This window comes from Somniosus microcephalus, chromosome 6 (assembly GCF_052327205.1).
Source record: "Somniosus microcephalus isolate GS21.2 chromosome 6, FLI_Smic_1.0, whole genome shotgun sequence".
NCBI lineage: Eukaryota > Metazoa > Chordata > Chondrichthyes > Squaliformes > Somniosidae > Somniosus > Somniosus microcephalus.
The window spans coordinates 115407773-115430375 of record NC_140992.1 but is presented as its reverse complement, the minus strand read 5'-3'; the positions used below and the strand labels follow the sequence as shown (position 1 = coordinate 115430375).

Sequence of the window (22603 nt, the reverse complement as noted above, 5' to 3'; positions counted from 1 at the left end):
ACTCACTGTGCTCTCTCTCCTATACACTCACTGTGCTCTCTCCCCTATACACTCACTGTGCTCTCTCCCCTATACACTCACTGTGCTCTCTCCCCCATACACTCACTGTGCTCGCTCTCCTATATACTCACTGTGCTCACTCCCCTATACACTCACTGTGCTCTCTCTCCTATACACTCACTATGCTCTCTCCCCTATACACTCACTGTGCTCTCTCCCCTATAAACTCACTGTGCTCTCTCCCCTATACACTCAGTATGTGCTCTCTCCCCTATACACTCACTGTGCTCTCTCCCCTATACACTCACTGTGCTCTCTCCCCTATACACTCACTGTGCTCTCTCTCTCCTGTACACTCACTGTGCTCTCTCTCCTGTACACTCACTGTGCTCTCTCCCCTATACACTCACTGTGCTCTCTCCCCTATACACTCACTGTGCTCTCTCCCCTATACACTCACTGTGCTCTCTCCCCCATACACTCACTGTGCTCTCGCCTTTAAACTGACTGTGCTCTCTCTCCTATACAATCACTGTGCTCTCTGTCCTGTACACTCACTGTGCTCTCTCCCCTATACACTCACTGTGCTCTCTCCTATACACTCACTGTGCTCTCTCTCCTATACACTCACTGTGCTCTCTCCACTGTAAACTCACTGTGCTCTATGTCCTGTAAACTCACTGTACTCTCTCTGCTATACACTCACTGTGCTCTCTCCCCTATACACTCACTGTGCTCTCTCTCCTATACACTCACTGTGCTCTCTCCCCAATACACTCACTGTGCTCTCTCCCCCATACACTCACTGTGCTGTCTCTCCTATACACTCACTGTGCTCTCTCCCCTATACACTCACTGTGCTCTCTCCCCTATACACTCACTGTGCTCTCTCCCCCATACACTCACTGTGCTCGCTCTCCTATATACTCACTGTGCTCTCTCTCCTATACACTCACTGTGCTCTCTCCCCTATACACTCACTGTGCTCTCTCCCCTATACACTCACTGTGCTCTCTCTCCTATACACTCACTGTGCTCTCTCCCCTATACACTCACTGTGCTCTCTCCCCTATACACTCACTGTGCTCTCTCTCCTATACTCTCACTGTGCTCTCTCCCCTATACACTCACTGTGCTCTCTCCCCTATAAACTCACTGTGCTCTCTCCCCTATACACTCAGTATGTGCTCTCTCCCCTATGCACTCACTGTGCTCTCTCCCCTATACACTCACTGTGCTCTCTCCCCTATACACTCACTGTGATCTCTCCCCTATACACTCACTGTGCTCTCTCCCCTATACACTCACTGTGCTCTCTCCCCTATACACTCACTGTGCTCTCTCCCCTGTACACTCACTGTGCTCTCTCTCCTATACACTCACTGTGCTCTCTCCCCTATACACTCACTGTGCTCTCTCTCCCATACACTCACTGTGCTCTCTCCCCTATACACTCACTGTGCTCTCTCCCCTATACACTCACTGTGCTCACTCCCCTATACACTCACTGTGCTCTCTCCCCTGTACACTATCTGTGCTCTCTCCCCTGTACACTCACTGTGCTCGCTCCCCATACACTCACTGTGCTCTCTCCCCTATACTCTCACTGTGCTCTCCCCTATACACTCACTGTGCTCTCTCCCCTATACACTCACTGTGCTCTCTCTCCTCTATACTCACTGTGCTCTCTCCCCTATACACTCACTGTGCTCTCTCTCCTGTATACTCACTGTGCTCTCTCTCCTATACACTCACTGTGCTCTCTCCTATATACTCACTGTGCTCTCTCTCCTGTATAATCACTGTGCTCTCTCTCCTATACACTCACTGTGCTCTCTCCTATACACTCACTGTGCTCTCTCTCCTGTATACTCACTGTGCTCTCTCCCCTATACACTCACTGTGCTCTCTCCCCTATACACTCACTGCGCTCTCTCCCCTATACACTCACTGTGCTGTCTCTCCTATACACTCACTGTGCTCTCTCCCCAAACACTCACTGTGCTCTCTCCCCTATACACTCACTGTGCTCTCTCCCCTATACACTCACTGTGCTCTATCCCCTATACACTCACGGTGCTCTCTCTCCTATACACTCACTGTGCTCTCTCTCCCATACACTCACTGTGCTCTCTCCCCTATATACTCACTGTGCTCTCTCCCCTATACACTCACTGTGCTCTCTCCCCTATACACTCACTGCGCTCTCTCCCCTATACACTCACTGTGCTCTCTCTCCTATACACTCACTGTGCTCTCTCCCCAAACACTCACTGTGCTCTCTCCCCTATACACTCACTGTGCTCTCTCCCCTATACACTCACTGTGCTCTATCCCCTATACACTCACGGTGCTCTCTCTCCTATACACTCACTGTGCTCTCTCTCCCATACACTCACTGTGCTCTCTCCCCTATACACTCACTGTGCTCTCTCCCCTATACACTCACTCTGCTCTCTCCCCTATACACTCACTGTGCTCTCTCCCCTATACCCTCACTGCGCTCTCACCCCTATACACTCACTGTGCTCTCTCTCCTGTATACTCACTGTGCTCTCTCCCCTATACACTCACTGTGCTCTCTCCCCATACACTCACTGCGCTCTCTCCCCTATACACTCACTTTGCTCTCTCTCCTATACACTCACTGTGCTCTCTCCCCGATACACTCACTATGCTCTATCCCCCATACACTCACTGTGCTCTCTCCCCTATACACTCAGTATGTGCTCTCTCCCCTATACACTCACTGTGCTCTCTCCCCTATACACTCACTGTGCTCTCTCCCCTATACACTCACTGTGCTCTCTCTCTCCTGTACACTCACTGTGCTCTCTCTCCTGTACACTCACTGTGCTCTCTCCCCTATACACTCACTGTGCTCTCTCCCCTATACACTCACTGTGCTCTCTCCCCTATACACTCACTGTGCTCTCTCCCCCATACACTCACTGTGCTCTCGCCTTTAAACTGACTGTGCTCTCTCTCCTATACAATCACTGTGCTCTCTGTCCTGTACACTCACTGTGCTCTCTCCACTGTAAACTCACTGTGCTCTATGTCCTGTAAACTCACTGTACTCTCTCTGCTATACACTCACTGTGCTCTCTCCCCTATACACTCACTGTGCTCTCTCCCCTATACACTCACTGTGCTCTCTCCCCCATACACTCACTGTGCTGTCTCTCCTATACACTCACTGTTCTCTCTCCCCTATACACTCACTGTGCTCTCTCCCCTATACACTCACTGTGCTCCCTCCCCCATACACTCACTGTGCTCGCTCTCCTATATACTCACTGTGCTCTCTCTCCTATACACTCACTGTGCTCTCTCCCCTATACACTCACTGTGCTCTCTCCCCTATACACTCACTGTGCTCTCTCTCCTATACACTCACTGTGCTCTCTCCCCTATACACTCACTGTGCTCTCTCCCCTATACACTCACTGTGCTCTCTCCCCTATACACTCACTGTGCTCTCTCCCCTATACACTCACTGTGCTCTCTCTCCTATACTCTCACTGTGCTCTCTCCCCTATACACTCACTGTGCTCTCTCCCCTATAAACTCACTGTGCTCTCTCCCCTATACACTCAGTATGTGCTCTCTCCCCATACACTCACTGTGCTCTCTCCCCTATACACTCACTGTGCTCTCTCCCCTATACACTCACTGTGCTCTCTCCCCTATACACTCACTGTGCTCTCTCCCCTATACACTCACTGTGCTCTCTCCCCTATACACTCACTGTGCTCTCTCCCCTATATACTCACTGTGCTCTCTCCACTATACACTCACTGTGCTCTCTCCCCTATACACTCACTCTGCTCTCTCCCCTATACACTCACTGTGCTCTCTCCCCTATACACTCACTGCGCTCTCACCCCTATACACTCACTGTGCTCTCTCTCCTGTATACTCACTGTGCTCTCTCCCCTATACACTCACTGTGCTCTCTCCCCTATACACTCACTGCTCTCTCTCCCCTATACACTCACTTTGCTTTCTCTCCTATACACTCACTGTGCTCTCTCCCCTATACACTCACTATGCTCTATCCCCTATACACTCACTGAGCTCTCTCTCCTGTGCACTCACTGTGCTCTCTCCCCTATACACTCACTGTGCTCTCTCTCCTATACACTCACTGTGCTCTCTCCCCTATACACTCACTGTGCTCTCTCCCCCATACACTCACTGTGCTCTCTCCCCTATAAACTCACTGTGCTCTCTCCCCTATACACTCAGTATGTGCTCTCTCCCCATACACTCACTGTGCTCTCTCCCCTATACACTCACTGTGCTCTCTCCCCTATACACTCACTGTGCTCTCTCCCCTATACACTCACTGTGCTCTCTCCCCTATACACTCACTGTGCTCTCTCCCCTATACACTCACTGTGCTCTCTCCCCTATATACTCACTGTGCTCTCTCCACTATACACTCACTGTGCTCTCTCCCCTATACACTCACTCTGCTCTCTCCCCTATACACTCACTGTGCTCTCTCCCCTATACACTCACTGCGCTCTCACCCCTATACACTCACTGTGCTCTCTCTCCTGTATACTCACTGTGCTCTCTCCCCTATACACTCACTGTGCTCTCTCCCCTATACACTCACTGCTCTCTCTCCCCTATACACTCACTTTGCTTTCTCTCCTATACACTCACTGTGCTCTCTCCCCTATACACTCACTATGCTCTATCCCCTATACACTCACTGAGCTCTCTCTCCTGTGCACTCACTGTGCTCTCTCCCCTATACACTCACTGTGCTCTCTCTCCTATACACTCACTGTGCTCTCTCCCCTATACACTCACTGTGCTCTCTCCCCCATACACTCACTGTGCTCTCTCTCCTATATACTCACTGTGCTCTCTCCCCTATACACTCACTGTGCTCGCTCCCCTATACACTCACTGTGCTCTCTCCCCTATAAACTCACTGTGCTCTCTCCCCTATACACTCACTGTGCTCTCTCCCCTATACACTCACTGTGCTCTCTCCCCTATACACTCACTGTGCTCTCTCCCCTATACACTCACTGTGCTCTCTCCACTATACACTCACTGAGCTCTCAATGCTATACACTCACTGTTCTCTCTCCCCTATACACTCACTGTGCTCTCTCCCCTATACACTCACTGTGCTCTCTCCCCTATACACTCACTGTGCTCTCTCCCCTATACACTCACTGTGCTCTCTCCCCTGTATACTCACTGTGCTCTCTCGACTATACACTCACTGAGCTCTCAATGCTATACACTCACTGTGCTCTCTCTCCTATACACTAACTGTGCTCTCTCCCCTTTACACTCAATGTGCTCTCTCTCTCCTCTACACTCACTGTGCTCTCTCTCCTATACATTCACTGTGCTCTCTCTCCTCTACACTCACTGTGCTCTCTCTCCTATACACTCACTGTGCCCTCTCTCCTATACACTAACTGTGCTCTCTCCCCTTTACACTCAATGTGCTCTCTCTCTCCTCTACACTCACTGTGCTCTCTCCTATACATTCATTGTGCTTTCTCTCCTCTACACTCACTGTGCTCCCTCTCCTATACACTCACTGCGCTCTCTCCCCTATACACTCAATGTGCTCTCTCTCCTATACACTCACTGTGTCTCTCCCCTATACACTCACTGTGCTCTTTCCCCTATGCACTCACTGTGCTCTCTCCCCCATGCACTCACTGTGCTCCCTCTCCTATACACTCACTGTTCTCTTTCCCCTATGCACTCAATGTGCTCTCTCTCCTATACACTCACTGTGCTCTCTCCCCTATACACTCACTGTTCTCTTTCCCCTATGCACTCACTGTGCTCTCTCTCCTATACACTCACTGTGCTCTCTCCCCTATACACTCACTGTGCTCTCTCCCCTATACACTCACTGTGCTCTCTCCCCCATACACTCACTGTGCTCGCTCTCCTATATACTCACTGTGCTCACTCCCCTATACACTCACTGTGCTCTCTCTCCTATACACTCACTATGCTCTCTCCCCTATACACTCACTGTGCTCTCTCCCCTATAAACTCACTGTGCTCTCTCCCCTATACACTCAGTATGTGCTCTCTCCCCTATACACTCACTGTGCTCTCTCCCCTATACACTCACTGTGCTCTCTCCCCTATACACTCACTGTGCTCTCTCTCTCCTGTACACTCACTGTGCTCTCTCTCCTGTACACTCACTGTGCTCTCTCCCCTATACACTCACTGTGCTCTCTCCCCTATACACTCACTGTGCTCTCTCCCCTATACACTCACTGTGCTCTCTCCCCCATACACTCACTGTGCTCTCGCCTTTAAACTGACTGTGCTCTCTCTCCTATACAATCACTGTGCTCTCTGTCCTGTACACTCACTGTGCTCTCTCCCCTATACACTCACTGTGCTCTCTCCTATACACTCACTGTGCTCTCTCTCCTATACACTCACTGTGCTCTCTCCACTGTAAACTCACTGTGCTCTATGTCCTGTAAACTCACTGTACTCTCTCTGCTATACACTCACTGTGCTCTCTCCCCTATACACTCACTGTGCTCTCTCTCCTATACACTCACTGTGCTCTCTCCCCTATACACTCACTGTGCTCTCTCCCCCATACACTCACTGTGCTGTCTCTCCTATACACTCACTGTGCTCTCTCCCCTATACACTCACTGTGCTCTCTCCCCTATACACTCACTGTGCTCTCTCCCCCATACACTCACTGTGCTCGCTCTCCTATATACTCACAGTGCTCTCTCTCCTATACACTCACTGTGCTCTCTCCCCTATACACTCACTGTGCTCTCTCCCCTATACACTCACTGTGCTCTCTCTCCTATACACTCACTGTGCTCTCTCCCCTATACACTCACTGTGCTCTCTCCCCTATACACTCACTGTGCTCTCTCCCCTATACACTCACTGTGCTCTCTCCCCTATACACTCACTGTGCTCTCTCTCCTATACTCTCACTGTGCTCTCTCCCCTATACACTCACTGTGCTCTCTCCCCTATAAACTCACTGTGCTCTCTCCCCTATACACTCAGTATGTGCTCTCTCCCCATACACTCACTGTGCTCTCTCCCCTATACACTCACTGTGCTCTCTCCCCTATACACTCACTGTGCTCTCTCCCCTATACACTCACTGTGCTCTCTCCTATACACTCACTGTGCTCTCTCCCCTATACACTCACTGTGCTCTCTCCCCTATACACTCACTGTGCTCTCTCCCCCATACACTCACTGTGCTCGCTCTCCTATATACTCACTGTGCTCTCTCTCCTATACACTCACTGTGCTCTCTCCCCTATACACTCACTGTGCTCTCTCCCCTATACACTCACTGTGCTCTCTCTCCTATACACTCACTGTGCTCTCTCCCCTATACACTCACTGTGCTCTCTCCCCTATACACTCACTGTGCTCTCTCCCCTATACACTCACTGTGCTCTCTCCCCCATACACTCACTGTGCTCTCTCTCCTATACACTCACTGTGCTCTCTCCCCTATACACTCACTGTGCTCTCTCCCCTATACACTCACTGTGCTCTCTCCCCCATACACTCACTGTGCTCGCTCTCCTATATACTCACTGTGCTCTCTCTCCTATACACTCACTGTGCTCTCTCCCCTATACACTCACTGGGCTCTCTCTCCTATACACTCACTGTGCTCTCTCCCCTATACACTCACTGTGCTCTCTCCCCTATGCACTCACTGTGCTCTCTCCCCTATACACTCACTGTGCTCTCTCCCCTATACACTCACTGTGATCTCTCCCCTATACACTCACTGTGCTCTCTCCCCTATACACTCACTGTGCTCTCTCCCCTATACACTCACTGTGCTCTCTCCCCTGTACACTCACTGTGCTCTCTCTCCTATACACTCACTGTGCTCTCTCCCCTATACACTCACTGTGCTCTCTCTCCCATACACTCACTGTGCTCTCTCCCCTATACACTCACTGTGCTCTCTCCCCTATACACTCACTGTGCTCACTCCCCTATACACTCACTGTGCTCTCTCCCCTGTACACTCTCTGTGCTCTCTCCCCTGTACACTCACTGTGCTCGCTCCCCATACACTCACTGTGCTCTCTCCCCTATACTCTCACTGTGCTCTCCCCTATACACTCACTGTGCTCTCTCCCCTATACACTCACTGTGCTCTCTCTCCTCTATACTCACTGTGCTCTCTCCCCTATACACTCACTGTGCTCTCTCTCCTGTATACTCACTGTGCTCTCTCTCCTATACACTCACTGTGCTCTCTCCTATATACTCACTGTGCTCTCTCTCCTGTATAATCACTGTGCTCTCTCTCCTATACACTCACTGTGCTCTCTCCTATACACTCACTGTGCTCTCTCTCCTGTATACTCACTGTGCTCTCTCCCCTATACACTCACTGTGCTCTCTCCCCTATACACTCACTGCGCTCTCTCCCCTATACACTCACTGTGCTCTCTCTCCTATACACTCACTGTGCTCTCTCCCCAAACACTCACTGTGCTCTCTCCCCTATACACTCACTGTGCTCTCTCCCCTATACACTCACTGTGCTCTATCCCCTATGCACTCACGGTGCTCTCTCTCCAATACACTCACTGTGCTCTCTCTCCCATACACTCACTGTGCTCTCTCCCCTATACACTCACTGTGCTCTCTCCCCTATACACTCACTCTGCTCTCTCCCCTATACACTCACTGTGCTCTCTCCCCTATACACTCACTGCGCTCTCACCCCTATACACTCACTGTGCTCTCTCTCCTGTATACTCACTGTGCTCTCTCCCCTATACACTCACTGTGCTCTCTCCCCTATACACTCACTGCGCTCTCTCCCCTATACACTCACTTTGCTCTCTCTCCTATACACTCACTGTGCTCTCTCCCCGATACACTCACTATGCTCTATCCCCTATACACTCACTGTGCTCTCTCCCCTATACACTCAGTATGTGCTCTCTCCCCTATACACTCACTGTGCTCTCTCCCCTATACACTCACTGTGCTCTCTCCCCTATACACTCACTGTGCTCTCTCTCTCCTGTACACTCACTGTGCTCTCTCTCCTGTACACTCACTGTGCTCTCTCCCCTATACACTCACTGTGCTCTCCCCCCTATACACTCACTGTGCTCTCTCCCCTATACACTCACTGTGCTCTCTCCCCCATACACTCACTGTGCTCTCGCCTTTAAACTGACTGTGCTCTCTCTCCTATACAATCACTGTGCTCTCTGTCCTGTACACTCACTGTGCTCTCTCCACTGTAAACTCACTGTGCTCTATGTCCTGTAAACTCACTGTACTCTCTCTGCTATACACTCACTGTGCTCTCTCCCCTATACACTCACTGTGCTCTCTCTCCTATACACTCACTGTGCTCTCTCCCCTATACACTCACTGTGCTCTCTCCCCCGTACACTCACTGTGCTGTCTCTCCTATACACTCACTGTTCTCTCTCCCCTATACACTCACTGTGCTCTCTCCCCTATACACTCACTGTGCTCTCTCCCCCATACACACACTGTGCTCGCTCTCCTATATACTCACTGTGCTCTCTCTCCTATACACTCACTGTGCTCTCTCCCCTATACACTCACTGTGCTCTCTCCCCTATACACTCACTGTGCTCTCTCTCCTATACACTCACTGTGCTCTCTCCCCTATACACTCACTGTGCTCTCTCCCCTATACACTCACTGTGCTCTCTCCCCTATACACTCACTGTGCTCTCTCCCCTATACACTCACTGTGCTCTCTCTCCTATACTCTCACTGTGCTCTCTCCCCTATACACTCACTGTGCTCTCTCCCCTATAAACTCACTGTGCTCTCTCCCCTATACACTCAGTATGTGCTCTCTCCCCATACACTCACTGTGCTCTCTCCCCTATACACTCACTGTGCTCTCTCCCCTATATACTCACTGTGCTCTCTCCACTATACACTCACTGTGCTCTCTCCCCTATACACTCACTCTGCTCTCTCCCCTATACACTCACTGTGCTCTCTCCCCTATACACTCACTGCGCTCTCACCCCTATACACTCACTGTGCTCTCTCTCCTGTATACTCACTGTGCTCTCTCCCCTATACACTCACTGTGCTCTCTCCCCTATACACTCACTGCGCTCTCTCCCCTATACACTCACTTTGCTCTCTCTCCTATACACTTACTGTGCTCTCTCCCCTATACACTCACTATGCTCTATCCCCTATACACTCACTGTGCTCTCTCTCCTGTGCACTCACTGTGCTCTCTCCCCTATACACTCACTGTGCTCTCTCTCCTATACACTCACTGTGCTCTCTCCCCTATACACTCACTGTGCTCTCTCCCCCATACACTCACTGTGCTCTCTCTCCTATATACTCACTGTGCTCTCTCCCCTATACACTCACTGTGCTCGCTCCCCTATACACTCACTGTGCTCTCTCCCCTATAAACTCACTGTGCTCTCTCCCCTATACACTCACTGTGCTCTCTCCCCTATACACTCACTGTGCTCTCTCCCCTATACACTCACTGTGCTCTCTCCCCTATACACTCACTGTGCTCTCTCCCCTATACACTCACTGTGCTCTCTCCCCTATACACTCACTGTGCTCTCTCCCCTATATACTCACTGTGTTCTCTCCACTATACACTCACTGAGCTCTCAATGCTATACACTCACTGTTCTCTCTCCCCTATACACTCACTGTGCTCTCTCCCCTATACACTCACTGTGCTCTCTCCCCTATACACTCACTGTGCTCTCTCCCCTATACACTCACTGTGCTCTCTCCCCTATATACTCACTGTGCTCTCTCCACAATACACTCACTGAGCTCTCAATGCTATACACTCACTGTGCTCTCTCTCCTATACACTAACTGTGCTCTCTCCCCTTTACACTCAATGTGCTCTCTCTCTCCTCTACACTCACTGTGCTCTCTCTCCTATACATTCACTGTGCTCTCTCTCCTCTACACTCACTGTGCTCTCTCTCCTATACACTCACTGTGCCCTCTCTCCTATACACTAACTGTGCTCTCTCCCCTTTACACTCAATGTGCTCTCTCTCTCCTCTACACTCACTGTGCTCTCTCCTATACATTCATTGTGCTTTCTCTCCTCTACACTCACTGTGCTCCCTCTCCTATACACTCACTGCGCTCTCTCCCCTATACACTCAATGTGCTCTCTCTCCTATACACTCACTGTGTCTCTCCCCTATACACTCACTGTGCTCTTTCCCCTATGCACTCACTGTGCTCTCTCCCCCATGCACTCACTGTGCTCCCTCTCCTATACACTCACTGTTCTCTTTCCCCTATGCACTCAATGTGCTCTCTCTCCTATACACTCACTGTGCTCTCTCCCCTATACACTCACTGTTCTCTTTCCCCTATGCACTCACTGTGCTCTCTCTCCTATACACTCACTGTGCTCTCTCCCCTATACACTCACTGTGCTCTCTCCCCTATACACTCACTGTGCTCTCTCCCCCATACACTCACTGTGCTCGCTCTCCTATATACTCACTGTGCTCACTCCCCTATACACTCACTGTGCTCTCTCTCCTATACACTCACTATGCTCTCTCCCCTATACACTCACTGTGCTCTCTCCCCTATAAACTCACTGTGCTCTCTCCCCTATACACTCAGTATGTGCTCTCTCCCCTATACACTCACTGTGCTCTCTCCCCTATACACTCACTGTGCTCTCTCTCTCCTGTACACTCACTGTGCTCTCTCTCCTGTACACTCACTGTGCTCTCTCCCCTATACACTCACTGTGCTCTCTCCCCTATACACTCACTGTGCTCTCTCCCCTATACACTCACTGTGCTCTCTCCCCCATACACTCACTGTGCTCTCGCCTTTAAACTGACTGTGCTCTCTCCTATACAATCACTGTGCTCTCTGTCCTGTACACTCACTGTGCTCTCTCCCCTATACACTCACTGTGCTCTCTCCTACACACTCACTGTGCTCTCTCTCCTATACACTCACTGTGCTCTCTCCACTGTAAACTCACTGTGCTCTATGTCCTGTAAACTCACTGTACTCTCTCTGCTATACACTCACTGTGCTCTCTCCCCTATACACTCACTGTGCTCTCTCTCCTATACACTCACTGTGCTCTCTCCCCTATACACTCACTGTGCTCTCTCCCCCATACACTCACTGTGCTGTCTCTCCTATACACTCACTGTGCTCTCTCCCCTATACACTCACTGTGCTCTCTCCCCTATACACTCACTGTGCTCTCTCCCCCATACACTCACTGTGCTCGCTCTCCTATATACTCACTGTGCTCTCTCTCCTATACACTCACTGTGCTCTCTCCCCTATACACTCACTGTGCTCTCTCCCCTATACACTCACTGTGCTCTCTCCCCTATACACTCACTGTGCTCTCTCCCCTATAGACTCACTGTGCTCTCTCCCCTATACTCTCACTGTGCTCTCTCCCCTATACACTCACTGTGCTCTCTCCCCTATAAACTCACTGTGCTCTCTCCCCTATACACTCAGTATGTGCTCTCTCCCCATACACTCACTGTGCTCTCTCCCCTATACACTCACTGTGCTCTCTCCCCTATACACTTACTGTGCTCTCTCCTATACACTCACTGTGCTCTCTCCCCTATACACTCACTGTGCTCTTTCCCCTATCCACTCACTGTGCTCTCTCTCTCCTATGCACTCACTCTGCGCACTCGGCTGTATACCTACTTTCCTTACTCTCTTCCCTACATAATTACTGTGCTTTCTCTCCCTTATATTATCAGTGTGCTTTCTTTCTCTTCAGTAGGGTCACTGCCCTATCTCTCTGTACAATCAACGTGGTCTCTCTCTAGCTCCTGTATAATCCCATGGCACTATTGCAAAGAAGAGCGAGGGAATTAGCCCCATTGTCCTGGCCAATATTTATCCCTCAATCAACATAACAAAAACAGATTATCTGGTCATTATCAGATTGCTGTTTGTGGGAGCTTGCTGTGCGCAAATTGTCTGCCCCGTATCCCACATTACAACAGTGACTCCACTTCAAAAGTACTTCATTGGCTGTAAAGCGCTTTGAGACGTCCGGTGGTCGTGAAAGGCGCTATATAAATGCAAGTCTGCCTGTCTGGTGCTCTCTCTCTCTTTCTCCCTCCATAAAATTACAATTGCTTTCTGACGTTGTTCATTTTTCCCCCCAGCCCTTTCTTTTGCTGCTAATCCAGTGATCAGATGGTGTACAATCTCTGAAAAAGAGCAGATGAAATGCCTGGAATTGAAAAAAGCAATGGCAGATGAAAACTTCATGTTCCATTGCAATATGAAGGAAAGTGCTGAAGCCTGTGTGACTGCTATCAAGGTAAGGCTTTATTTTATTCAGACTTAGACATCATGATTGTGGTCCAATTATTTTATTACAGGATTGTCAAGCTGATCGGAATAATTGACCAGATGTATCTAAGTAACTAGAAACATTCGCAATCCTGGAAAAATTGGGTTTGCACACAACCATTGCACAGTTGCATCCATAGCATGTGCTGTGCCAAATTTTGCTCTGGGGTTTTGCTCTCTAATTTGACTGGGCTACTGTCATTAGCAAAGATTTCTCACAGACCTTGGCCTGTAGAACATCTGGCTGGGATGAGCAAATTCCGGTGATGCAGTGGCAGCTACAAAAGGGCTGTAGTTGGTAACAAAAAATTGGACTAATTGTTCACAATGGCACAGCAAGGACACATGGACAATAAAAACAGAGAATGCTGGAAATACTCGGCAGGTCAGGTAGCATCTGTGGAGCGAGAAACAGAATTAACGTTTCAGGTGGATGACCTTTCATTAGAACTGGAAAATGTTACATGTGGACAATGCTGCTCTCTTTGGTGCTGACGAGCTGCAGATCCTGTTCAAGGAGATGCACCAAGAAGGGTTGTCCTCTTTGGGCCCTTTTGCACACAGTCTTGCATTGTGCCCGAGCTGCATAACATTTGAAGGTGGAAGTGGCAGCAGAGGATTGACAACTTGCACTTATGTAGCACCTTTAATGTAGAAACATATCCCAAGGCGCTTCACAAAGGCATAAGGAAAAAAATGGATGGTGAGCCCAAGGAAATATTGGGAGGGATGGCCAAAAGCTTGACCAAGGAGGTCGGTTTTAAGGAGGCTCTTAGATATGGAAGTAGTACAGCGAGGATTTACTGGAATTCTATCAGGACTTCTGGTCAACTGGCCGTTTTCTTCAAAGAGTTTTTGCCACCTTGAAAAATCATCCAGCAGATGCTGAAGAATGGCAACAGATTAAAAGCGGGTGACAGACTCCCTCGGCAGCTGTCAATTTTTGAAGATCAAGTTTAAAGAATAAATTTTAAAATGGGGTGGCACTTCACCCTCGGAGACCCCTCAGAGCAGCATGAGGTAGCAGCGGAATCCACTTAACTTAAAAAAGGGATCTAGACAGCTAAAAGAAGTAAAATTAAAAGTTTGGGGGACAAGTAAAGTGAAATGAGAATAGAAACTAAGGCCTAGAAATTCAGTTTGGGCCCGCCAGCTGGTTTGCGCCCAAAAGTTAGCGCTGGGCGGGGAGCCATTAGTGACCGTCAGATATTCGGCTTCTGCGCCCCAATCCGGAACCGGGCGCTATTCCAGGGTGTGGCCGCCCCCGCTTGGGGCGCTGAAACTGAATTTCAGCACTGTAGGCGCCGCTGCGCCACCCGATGCGGTGCGGCAGGCTGCGGTACTGCAGGCCTCCTCCTTCTCTTAAGGTGGAGGTGCCTGCAACGGGGAGATCGCCGCTGGATTGTGCCGGCAAATGAGCCCGGCACCACGGAGAAGTGCCGGGCTCGCGGAAAGCAGCCGGCAATGCCGCGGGGGGGGGTGGTGGAGGAGGCCGGGGAAGGAGGTGCGGGCAGGCGGCCGCCGAAAAAGCGGCCGGCCGCACCTCCACCTTTATGCGCCCCACTAAGGCTGCAGTAAGGCCCTGGTCTCCGGATGTAAGTAGCGGCCGCCACGGAGGAGGCGGCGGCAACTGAATATGGGATTCGGGCCGGCATCGGGGCGGAACCGGGGCACTGCGCACACCGATGACGTCATCGGTGCCGGCGCAGCGCTACCGGCTACCGCCGCCATTACCGCAGCACTGAATATCAGCGCGAACTCCTCTATTGGCGCAAAAGCCCTCTTTGGGCGAAAACTGGGCGCAAAGCCAACCGAATTTCTAGGCCTAAGAGTTGTATATGCTCTGGGGTGCTTACGTACAAAAAACCAGCTAGAATAGATGGGGAAGAGATATGGAAATTGTCTGTTGATCAAGAAGCTTAACAAAAAGTTTATGGACTAAGTGAGGAGGATTCAAGAATCCACAGAAGCAGCCAATCTGTAGAGATCAGTGAAAAGGACAAGCTGGTAGAGACTTGAGAGTGAGTTATTGGGGATAGAAGGAGGAGACCAGTACAAGCATGTACAGGGTTACTGGGAACCCAAGAAAATGAGGGTAGAGGCAAGACAAGGACCGATGGCACAGAAGGAAATAAGGTAGTGGATGGATTTCGGTTGGAAAAAGTAACAGAAAAGGTGAGAAGACTTGCGAAGTTACTCAGAAAGTACAGGGCCGAGCAGATACCAGGCACTGTCCTATAATACAGAAGAAAACCAGGTCACAGAAATAGCAGTAGCTAAAAACCAGAGGTCGTTAGGGCAAAGATGCCGACTGAAAGGCATATGGACAAACTAGTTGTGGGAAAGATGGACATACATTTGTATCATGATGACAATGCCCAGAAATTCGGGTGAGTACGCGCAGGGTACTCATGTGTAGGCCCAACGAAAGTGCCGGTTTCGTGCATGCACTGCGCATGCGCGGGAAACCGGAACTTCCGTTCCCTTAAAGGAAGGGGTTCACAGGTTGAACGCATGCGCCGGAGAGGCAGCGCATGCGCCTGGAACTTACGTTTTTTTTGCAGGTTTCTCCGGGAGGGTAAGTCTCCAGGAGTTACACTTTCAAAAAGCAGTCGCAAGGCCTGCTTTTAACAAGGTAAGTGGTGAATTAAGTAAAATTAAAACATTTTTTCCACAGGTTTATTATTTTTAAATACTTTAAAGAAAGGTAAGTTTATTTTTAGCCCTGTTAGAAACTGTAATTAATTTTTTCAAAAATTTAAATGATTGTTTAAAATAGTTATTTTATGTAATTTATAGTTATTTTAAAAATGTGATGCTTTTAAAAAATTTATTTGAAGTTTTAGTTATGTTTTGGGGATGATTTGTATTTATAGTTTTGACAGCTCTTCCTGTCAAATTTATGAATGAGCATTCCCTGCTACCATTGGCTCTCCATGGCCCACGTGATCCCAGGGGACGCTTCGAACTAACTGAGCCCCTGGGATACGCAAGCACTGCGCACCGGCAGTTGGAGCAGGCCTAGGATCAGAATCCCACGCGGGCCCACAGCACAACGGCCGGAGCGCTAGGTAAGTGCAGGTCGGAGGCTTGCACCCGCGGGAAGCCTCCGACCCGAATTTCTGGGCCATTACCTATAGAATGGTGAGCTGTTTACATGAAGTAGAACAGCGCACATTGAAGAAATTTAACAGGGCTACTGACCAGGATAGAGTCAATTCTCACAGTCCATATAGGGGTAAATGACATGGGGAGAAACAATTTAGGGGCATTAAAAGTCACATGTGAGAATCGACTCAAAACTCACAGATAGGATATTCAAAGTTAATATAAGAACATAAGAATTAGGTGCAGGAGTAGGCCATATGGCCCTTCGAGCCTGCTCTGCCATTCTATAAGTTCATGGCTAAGTTCTGTGGTATACTTTTAGTATTTGGGAAAGAAAAGGAAATCACCTAGAAAATTGAGGATCTAAATATGTAGCTGGCAATATGGTTCGCAATAAATAATGTCACTTTCACAAGTAACCAGGAACATTTTCAGGACAAAAAGGACTGATGCAGGAGAAATAGGCTACACTTAAAGAATCGCAAACAGTGATAGTTGTAAAGAGCTGGCTATAGAGAATCAGTTACATTTGATAGCTTAGGGGGAGGAAATGGATCCCAAAAGAGTTGAAGGTAACAGGTGGGCATGAAAACAGCAACTTGGAGACATACAGGAGGCACACACCAGTAACAGGCCGACACAGGGGACCAAGAAAGGAGGCACCGCTACAAGAAGAAATATAAACATCAATGGTAGAAACATTAGGAAATAAGATGCCAAAACTGGATGATGTTTTGACAGGAAGGAACTATGATGTGTTAGGAAGACCAGAAGCATGGCTGACCCCTGAGGATAGTAACAAATTAACATACAGGAGTATAAAGTATTCACAAAAGACACAGTGGACAGAAAAGGAGATAATATATTTGACAGGGATATCTGGGAGGTTAAAGACATTGGTACTGGGTGGATAGTTACTCTTCTTAGATATCTTAGAAAGCTTTAATGTGAAAAAGACAAAGCTAACACTAGTGGTATGTTACAGAACCACCAGGTTCAGAGTAAGAAGGAAAACAGTTTGCTCTATGAAGAGACAAGCAGGCTGTGTGAAAGCTGGAAGCTCATTTTAATGGGGACTTCAATCAACCAATTCTAAATTGGGAATACTGAAATTGTCTGGAGTCCAAGCTAGTAAATGTAATGCATGGCTGCTTTGTGATCAAGTACCTCAGGGAAGTTGTGAGAGGTAGGGTGTGTTTTGACTTGGCAATTGTAAGTGGCCCAGACAACATACAGGGAATGGAAGTTGTGGATAGTCACCGGATAGTGACCACAGAAGAGTTATATTTGTGTAGGGGGAGGTATTGAGTGTCTAGGGGACCCCTATAATTTCTAAATTACATTAACAACTTGGATTCTGAAACTGGCCTCCTCTGTGCTGTAATTTCTGTGATTATGGCCAGAATGTTTACTTCTGGACCCGTTGGGAGCAGGGGATCCTGGTAGAGCACAGGAAATCTGGAAGTCCGGGTTTCCCCGCACACTGTGGAGTTTTAAAGTGCCAACCCGCCTCTTGGGAGCGGGTTGGCTGCCCTTCCCCATGATCCGCCTCTGTTAAAACCGGAAGTGGGCGAGTTCAAGGTGGGTTGTGGGCGGGATTCAGATTTTTAACACTTTAACCTCCCACCCGAACCCAACCCACCCTGTTTCTTTTAGGCGTTAAAATCACCCCCTTTGTCTAAAAGTTGGAAATTTTTCATAGCCTTAACAAAACTCTTCTATCAATGTGTCAGGTTGGATGTGTGTGCGTTGTCTATTTCATTAGACCATGATCAATATCATCTCATTGAGGATTTCAGGAGAGGAGGAATAAAATTAGAGGGAAAAACAGATGATGTCCTCTGTAATTGCATTAATTGAAAAGAAGGGACTTGCTTTCTATTAATAACATACATGTTTCTCACTCTCAGCGCAGAGAAGCAGATGCCATAACTGTGGATGGTGGAGATATATATCACGGAGGCCTCTTGCCTGCACCACGCCTGAAACCGATCATAGCTGAAAATATCACAGGTAATCGCTTATCAAATGCAGACAAAAAAACTGTTATAAAAAAAAAGGAGAGAAAGCACTTTGACCGCAAAATTGTACACCATTGCGCCAGTAGTTATGGCAGTTTACAAAAAGCATCCTCCTCGCTTCCGCCCACTTCTGGTGGGGGTGATAGTGCGGGCGTGACGTGCAAGCGCCGGCAGTATGCAGAGCGTATTGCTGATTTGACACACGACCTGCCATTTTTGATGTTGCGTTCCATTCAATGCCCTCTTCTAAACACGCACAGCTGAATGTACGTTCAGCTGCATGAGGGACCACCCCCACCAGCGCTATTTAAAGGGATACATCCAACTTGTAGGTAAATTGATTGTTGCTCTTGTACTGGCTCTTGCATAATTTGTATGAATACTGGCTTGCTGGAACACTTTTCAAAAGTTGTTACTGTGCAGGGAGAGCTGCTGGACGTTGGGCAGGCGTTGGCTGCTACTGGAAGGCCCCTGAGGGCACCACTTGCTCCCAGTCATGGGAGCTCTAGTTGCAGGCCCCCTCGCACTGCAGCATAACAGGGGTCGATTGGGCTTATATTCGCTGGAGTTTAGAAGAATAAGAGGGGATCTCATTGAAACTTATAAAATTCTAACAGGACTAGACAGACTAGATGCAGGAAGGATGTTCCCGATGACGGGCGAGTCCAGAACTAGGGGTCACAGTCTAAGGATAAGGGGTAAGCCATTTAGGACAGAGATGAGGAGGAATTTCTTCACCCAGAGAGTGGTGAACCTGTGGAATTCTCTACCACAGAAGGCAGTTGAGGCCAATTCATTAAATATATTCAAGAAGGAGTTAGATATATTTCTTAAGGCTAAAGGGATCAAGGGATATGGGGAGAAAGCAGGGGCAGGGTACTGAATTTGGATGATCAGCCATGATCTCATTAAATGGCAGAGCAGGCTCGAGGAGCCGAATGGCCTACTCCTGCTCCTATCTTCTATGTTTCTAAGTTTCTATGAAATGGAGCAGAGGCAGCAAAGACAAGCTGTTCACAGAGGGAGAAGGTGGATGGGGCGGAGAGCTCTCAGAAGGATGCTTAAACAGAGAGAAGCAGGAGGTGTACGCATGTGGCTTTGCCAAGATATCGGGCTCCCCCATAGTGCAGGGCGCCATCGACTGCACACACGTGGCTTTGAGGGCACCGCACCTCAATGGTGAAATGTTCCCTAATCGCAAAGGGTACCACTCAATGTGCTATTGGTGTGTGACCACGTCCAGCACATTCTAATGGTGAACGCATGATATCCTGGCAGCAGTCGTGATGCCTTCATTCTGCGCCAGTCCGCTGTGCCAGCAATCTTCTAGCCACAATGTCGAGCCCGAGGGTGGCTGCTCGGCAATAAGGGCTATCCGCTCTCCACCTGGTTAATGACTCCCCTCTGCAACCCCACCACTCGTGGCCAGCACTCATATAATGACAGCCATGCTGCCACGAGGAACCTCATCGAGCAGACCATCGGGGAGCTCAAGCAACGGTTCCGCTGCCTTGACCGCTCGGGAGGAGCCCTCCAGTACTCGCCGGAGCGGGTGTACCAATTTGTGGTGGTCTGCTGCATTCAGCACAGCTTGGCATCATGAGGGCGCAGCCCTTGTCACCACAGGTTCTATGACCACCTCAGGAGGAGGAGGCAGGGAGGAGGCAGCCTGCAAACCCATGTTCTGGACGGGCTGTCCGTGAGCACATCATCAGACTCCAGGTCTCCTGAATGAAACACCAGACCCCCATTGCTCAACATTTCCCCACCTTACCATTCCTCTGTCATGGAACATCACAGCATCCTCTTGGCCACAGTGCTGAAATGAAAGCCAACACAAAACAATCATTCCAAACCACATTTATGAATCATTCAATCCAATATTACATAACAAAGTCAACTAATCACCCTTGTGCATTTCCTTAGTGCCTGTCTTCCGTGTGCCTTTGTGTGTTGTACTGCTCCTACGATGTGCAAACCCACTGGCTGCAGCATGACTGGTGGAAGGCTGCTGACTTTCAGTGGGGGAGGCTACAGACAGCCTTGAAGGACAACCTCGAGCAGCTTTGGGTCTAGAAGGCCTGGCTGTTGATTGCACCACCTCGGCATGGGTGGCAACAGTCTGGGCTGGCAGGCAGCAGCAAGGGCACTGGTGGAGTGGCAGTGGTGGAAGTACGAATGCTGGCAGCGTGAGAAAGGACAGCAGGTTCATGCTCCACAGAACCATTACCACTCCCCTGGGGTAGTGCCTCAGCAATCCTAGTAATCTGTTGCAGGACAGATTGCTGAACTGCTGTGACACCCTGCAAGCACCTTTCCATATTGTGAATCACAGCCACGATGGCAGCAGTCTGAGCTTGCGTGGCAGTGAGCTGAGATTTCATAAGAGCAGTCTGAGCTTGCGTGGCAGCGAGCTGAGGTTTCATAAGAGCAGTCTAAGCTTGCGTGGCAGAAAGCTGAGCTTGCATGACAGAAGTCTGAACTTCCACTGCAGCACTCAGACGTTGGGTCACTTCCACTTGTGCTGCAATGGAAGCTGAGACATCGCCCCTCAGACCCTGCATCATTGTTGGGTCCACAAGTGCTCTAATGGAGGTGCCCATCACTTCCATCTTGGAATCATGAGCTTCAAGCTCTGCACAAAGCCTGTTTGGAGCCGGACTCCTACATGCTCCTTGACAGTGACAACCAGCTCTCTGTCAGGCCTGCCAATGCACCAAGCATTTCCGTGTGCATGCCCATCATTCTTCTAGAAACATAGAAATTAGAAACATAGAAGATAGGAGCAGGAGTAGGCCATTTGGCCCTTCGAGCCTGCTCCACCATTCAATGAAATCATGGCTGATCATTCAGTACCCTGTCCCTGCCTTCTCCCCATATCCCTTGACCCCTTTAGCCTTAAGAAATATATCCAACTCTTTCTTGAATATATTTAATGAACTGGCCTCCACCGCCCTCTGTGGCAGAGAATTCCACAGGTTCACCACTCTCTGGGTGAAGAAATTCCCCCTCATTTCAGTCCTAAATGGCTTACCCCTTATCCTTAGACTATGACCCCTGGTTCTGGACTCCCCGGCCATCAGAAACATCCTTCCTGCATCTAGTCTGTCCAGGCCTGACAGAATTTTATAGGTTTCGATGAGATCCCCTCTCAATCTTCTAAACTCCAGTGAGTATAAGCCCAATCGACACATTCTCTCCTCATACGTCATTCCTGCCATCCCAGGTATCAGCCTGGTGAATCTTCGCTGCACTCCTTCCATGGCAAGAACGTCCTTCCTCAGATAAGGTGACCAAAACTGCACACAATACTCAAGGTGCGGTCTCACCAAGGCCCTGTACAACTGTAGCAAGACATCCTTGTTCCTGTACTCGAACCCTCTTGCTACGAAGGCCAGCATACCATTTGCCTTCTTAGCCGCCTGCTGCACCTGCATGCTTACCTTCAGCGAGAGGTGCACAAGAACACCCAGGTCTCTTTGCACTTCCCCTTCTCCCAATCTATTGCCATTCAAATAATAATCTGCCTTCCTGTTTTTGCCACCAAAGTGGATAACCTCACATTTATCCACATTATAGTGCATTTGCCATGTTTCTGCCCAATCACCCAACCTGTCCAAATCGTACTGGAGTTTCACGACATCCTCCTCACAGCATACCCTCCCACCCAACTTTGTGTCGTCTGCAAATTTGGAGATATTACATCCAATTCCCTCGTCCAGATAATTAATATATATTGTGAACAGCTGGGGTCCTAGGACCGATCCTTGCGGTACCCCACTAGTCACAGCCTGCCACTCGGAAAACGACCCGTTTATTCCAACTCTTTGCTTTCTGTCCGCCAACCAGTTCTCTATCCAAGTCAATACCTTGCCCCCAATCCCATGTGCCTTAATTTTGCACGCTAATCTCTTATGTGGGACCTTATCGAAAACCTTCTGAAAGTCCAAATACACCACATCCACTGGTTCTCCCTTATCTATTTTACCAGTTACATCCTCAAAAAATTCCAGTAGATTAGTCAAGCATGATTTACCTTTTGTAAATCCATGTTGACTTTGTCCGAT

General features: G+C 49.1%; 1 protein-coding gene across 1 annotated transcript in view; it reads left to right on the top strand.

The window, feature by feature from the left end:
* LOC147116019 (serotransferrin-1-like) overlaps positions 1-22603 on the top strand; it is a 250161-nt gene that overhangs the window by 133817 nt on the left and 93741 nt on the right. The window contains exons 2-3 of the mRNA XM_085990729.1: positions 13218-13375; positions 18426-18528. Of these exons, the coding sequence (XP_085846855.1) occupies positions 13218-13375; positions 18426-18528 (261 nt within the window). The remainder of the gene's footprint in view (positions 1-13217; positions 13376-18425; positions 18529-22603) is intronic.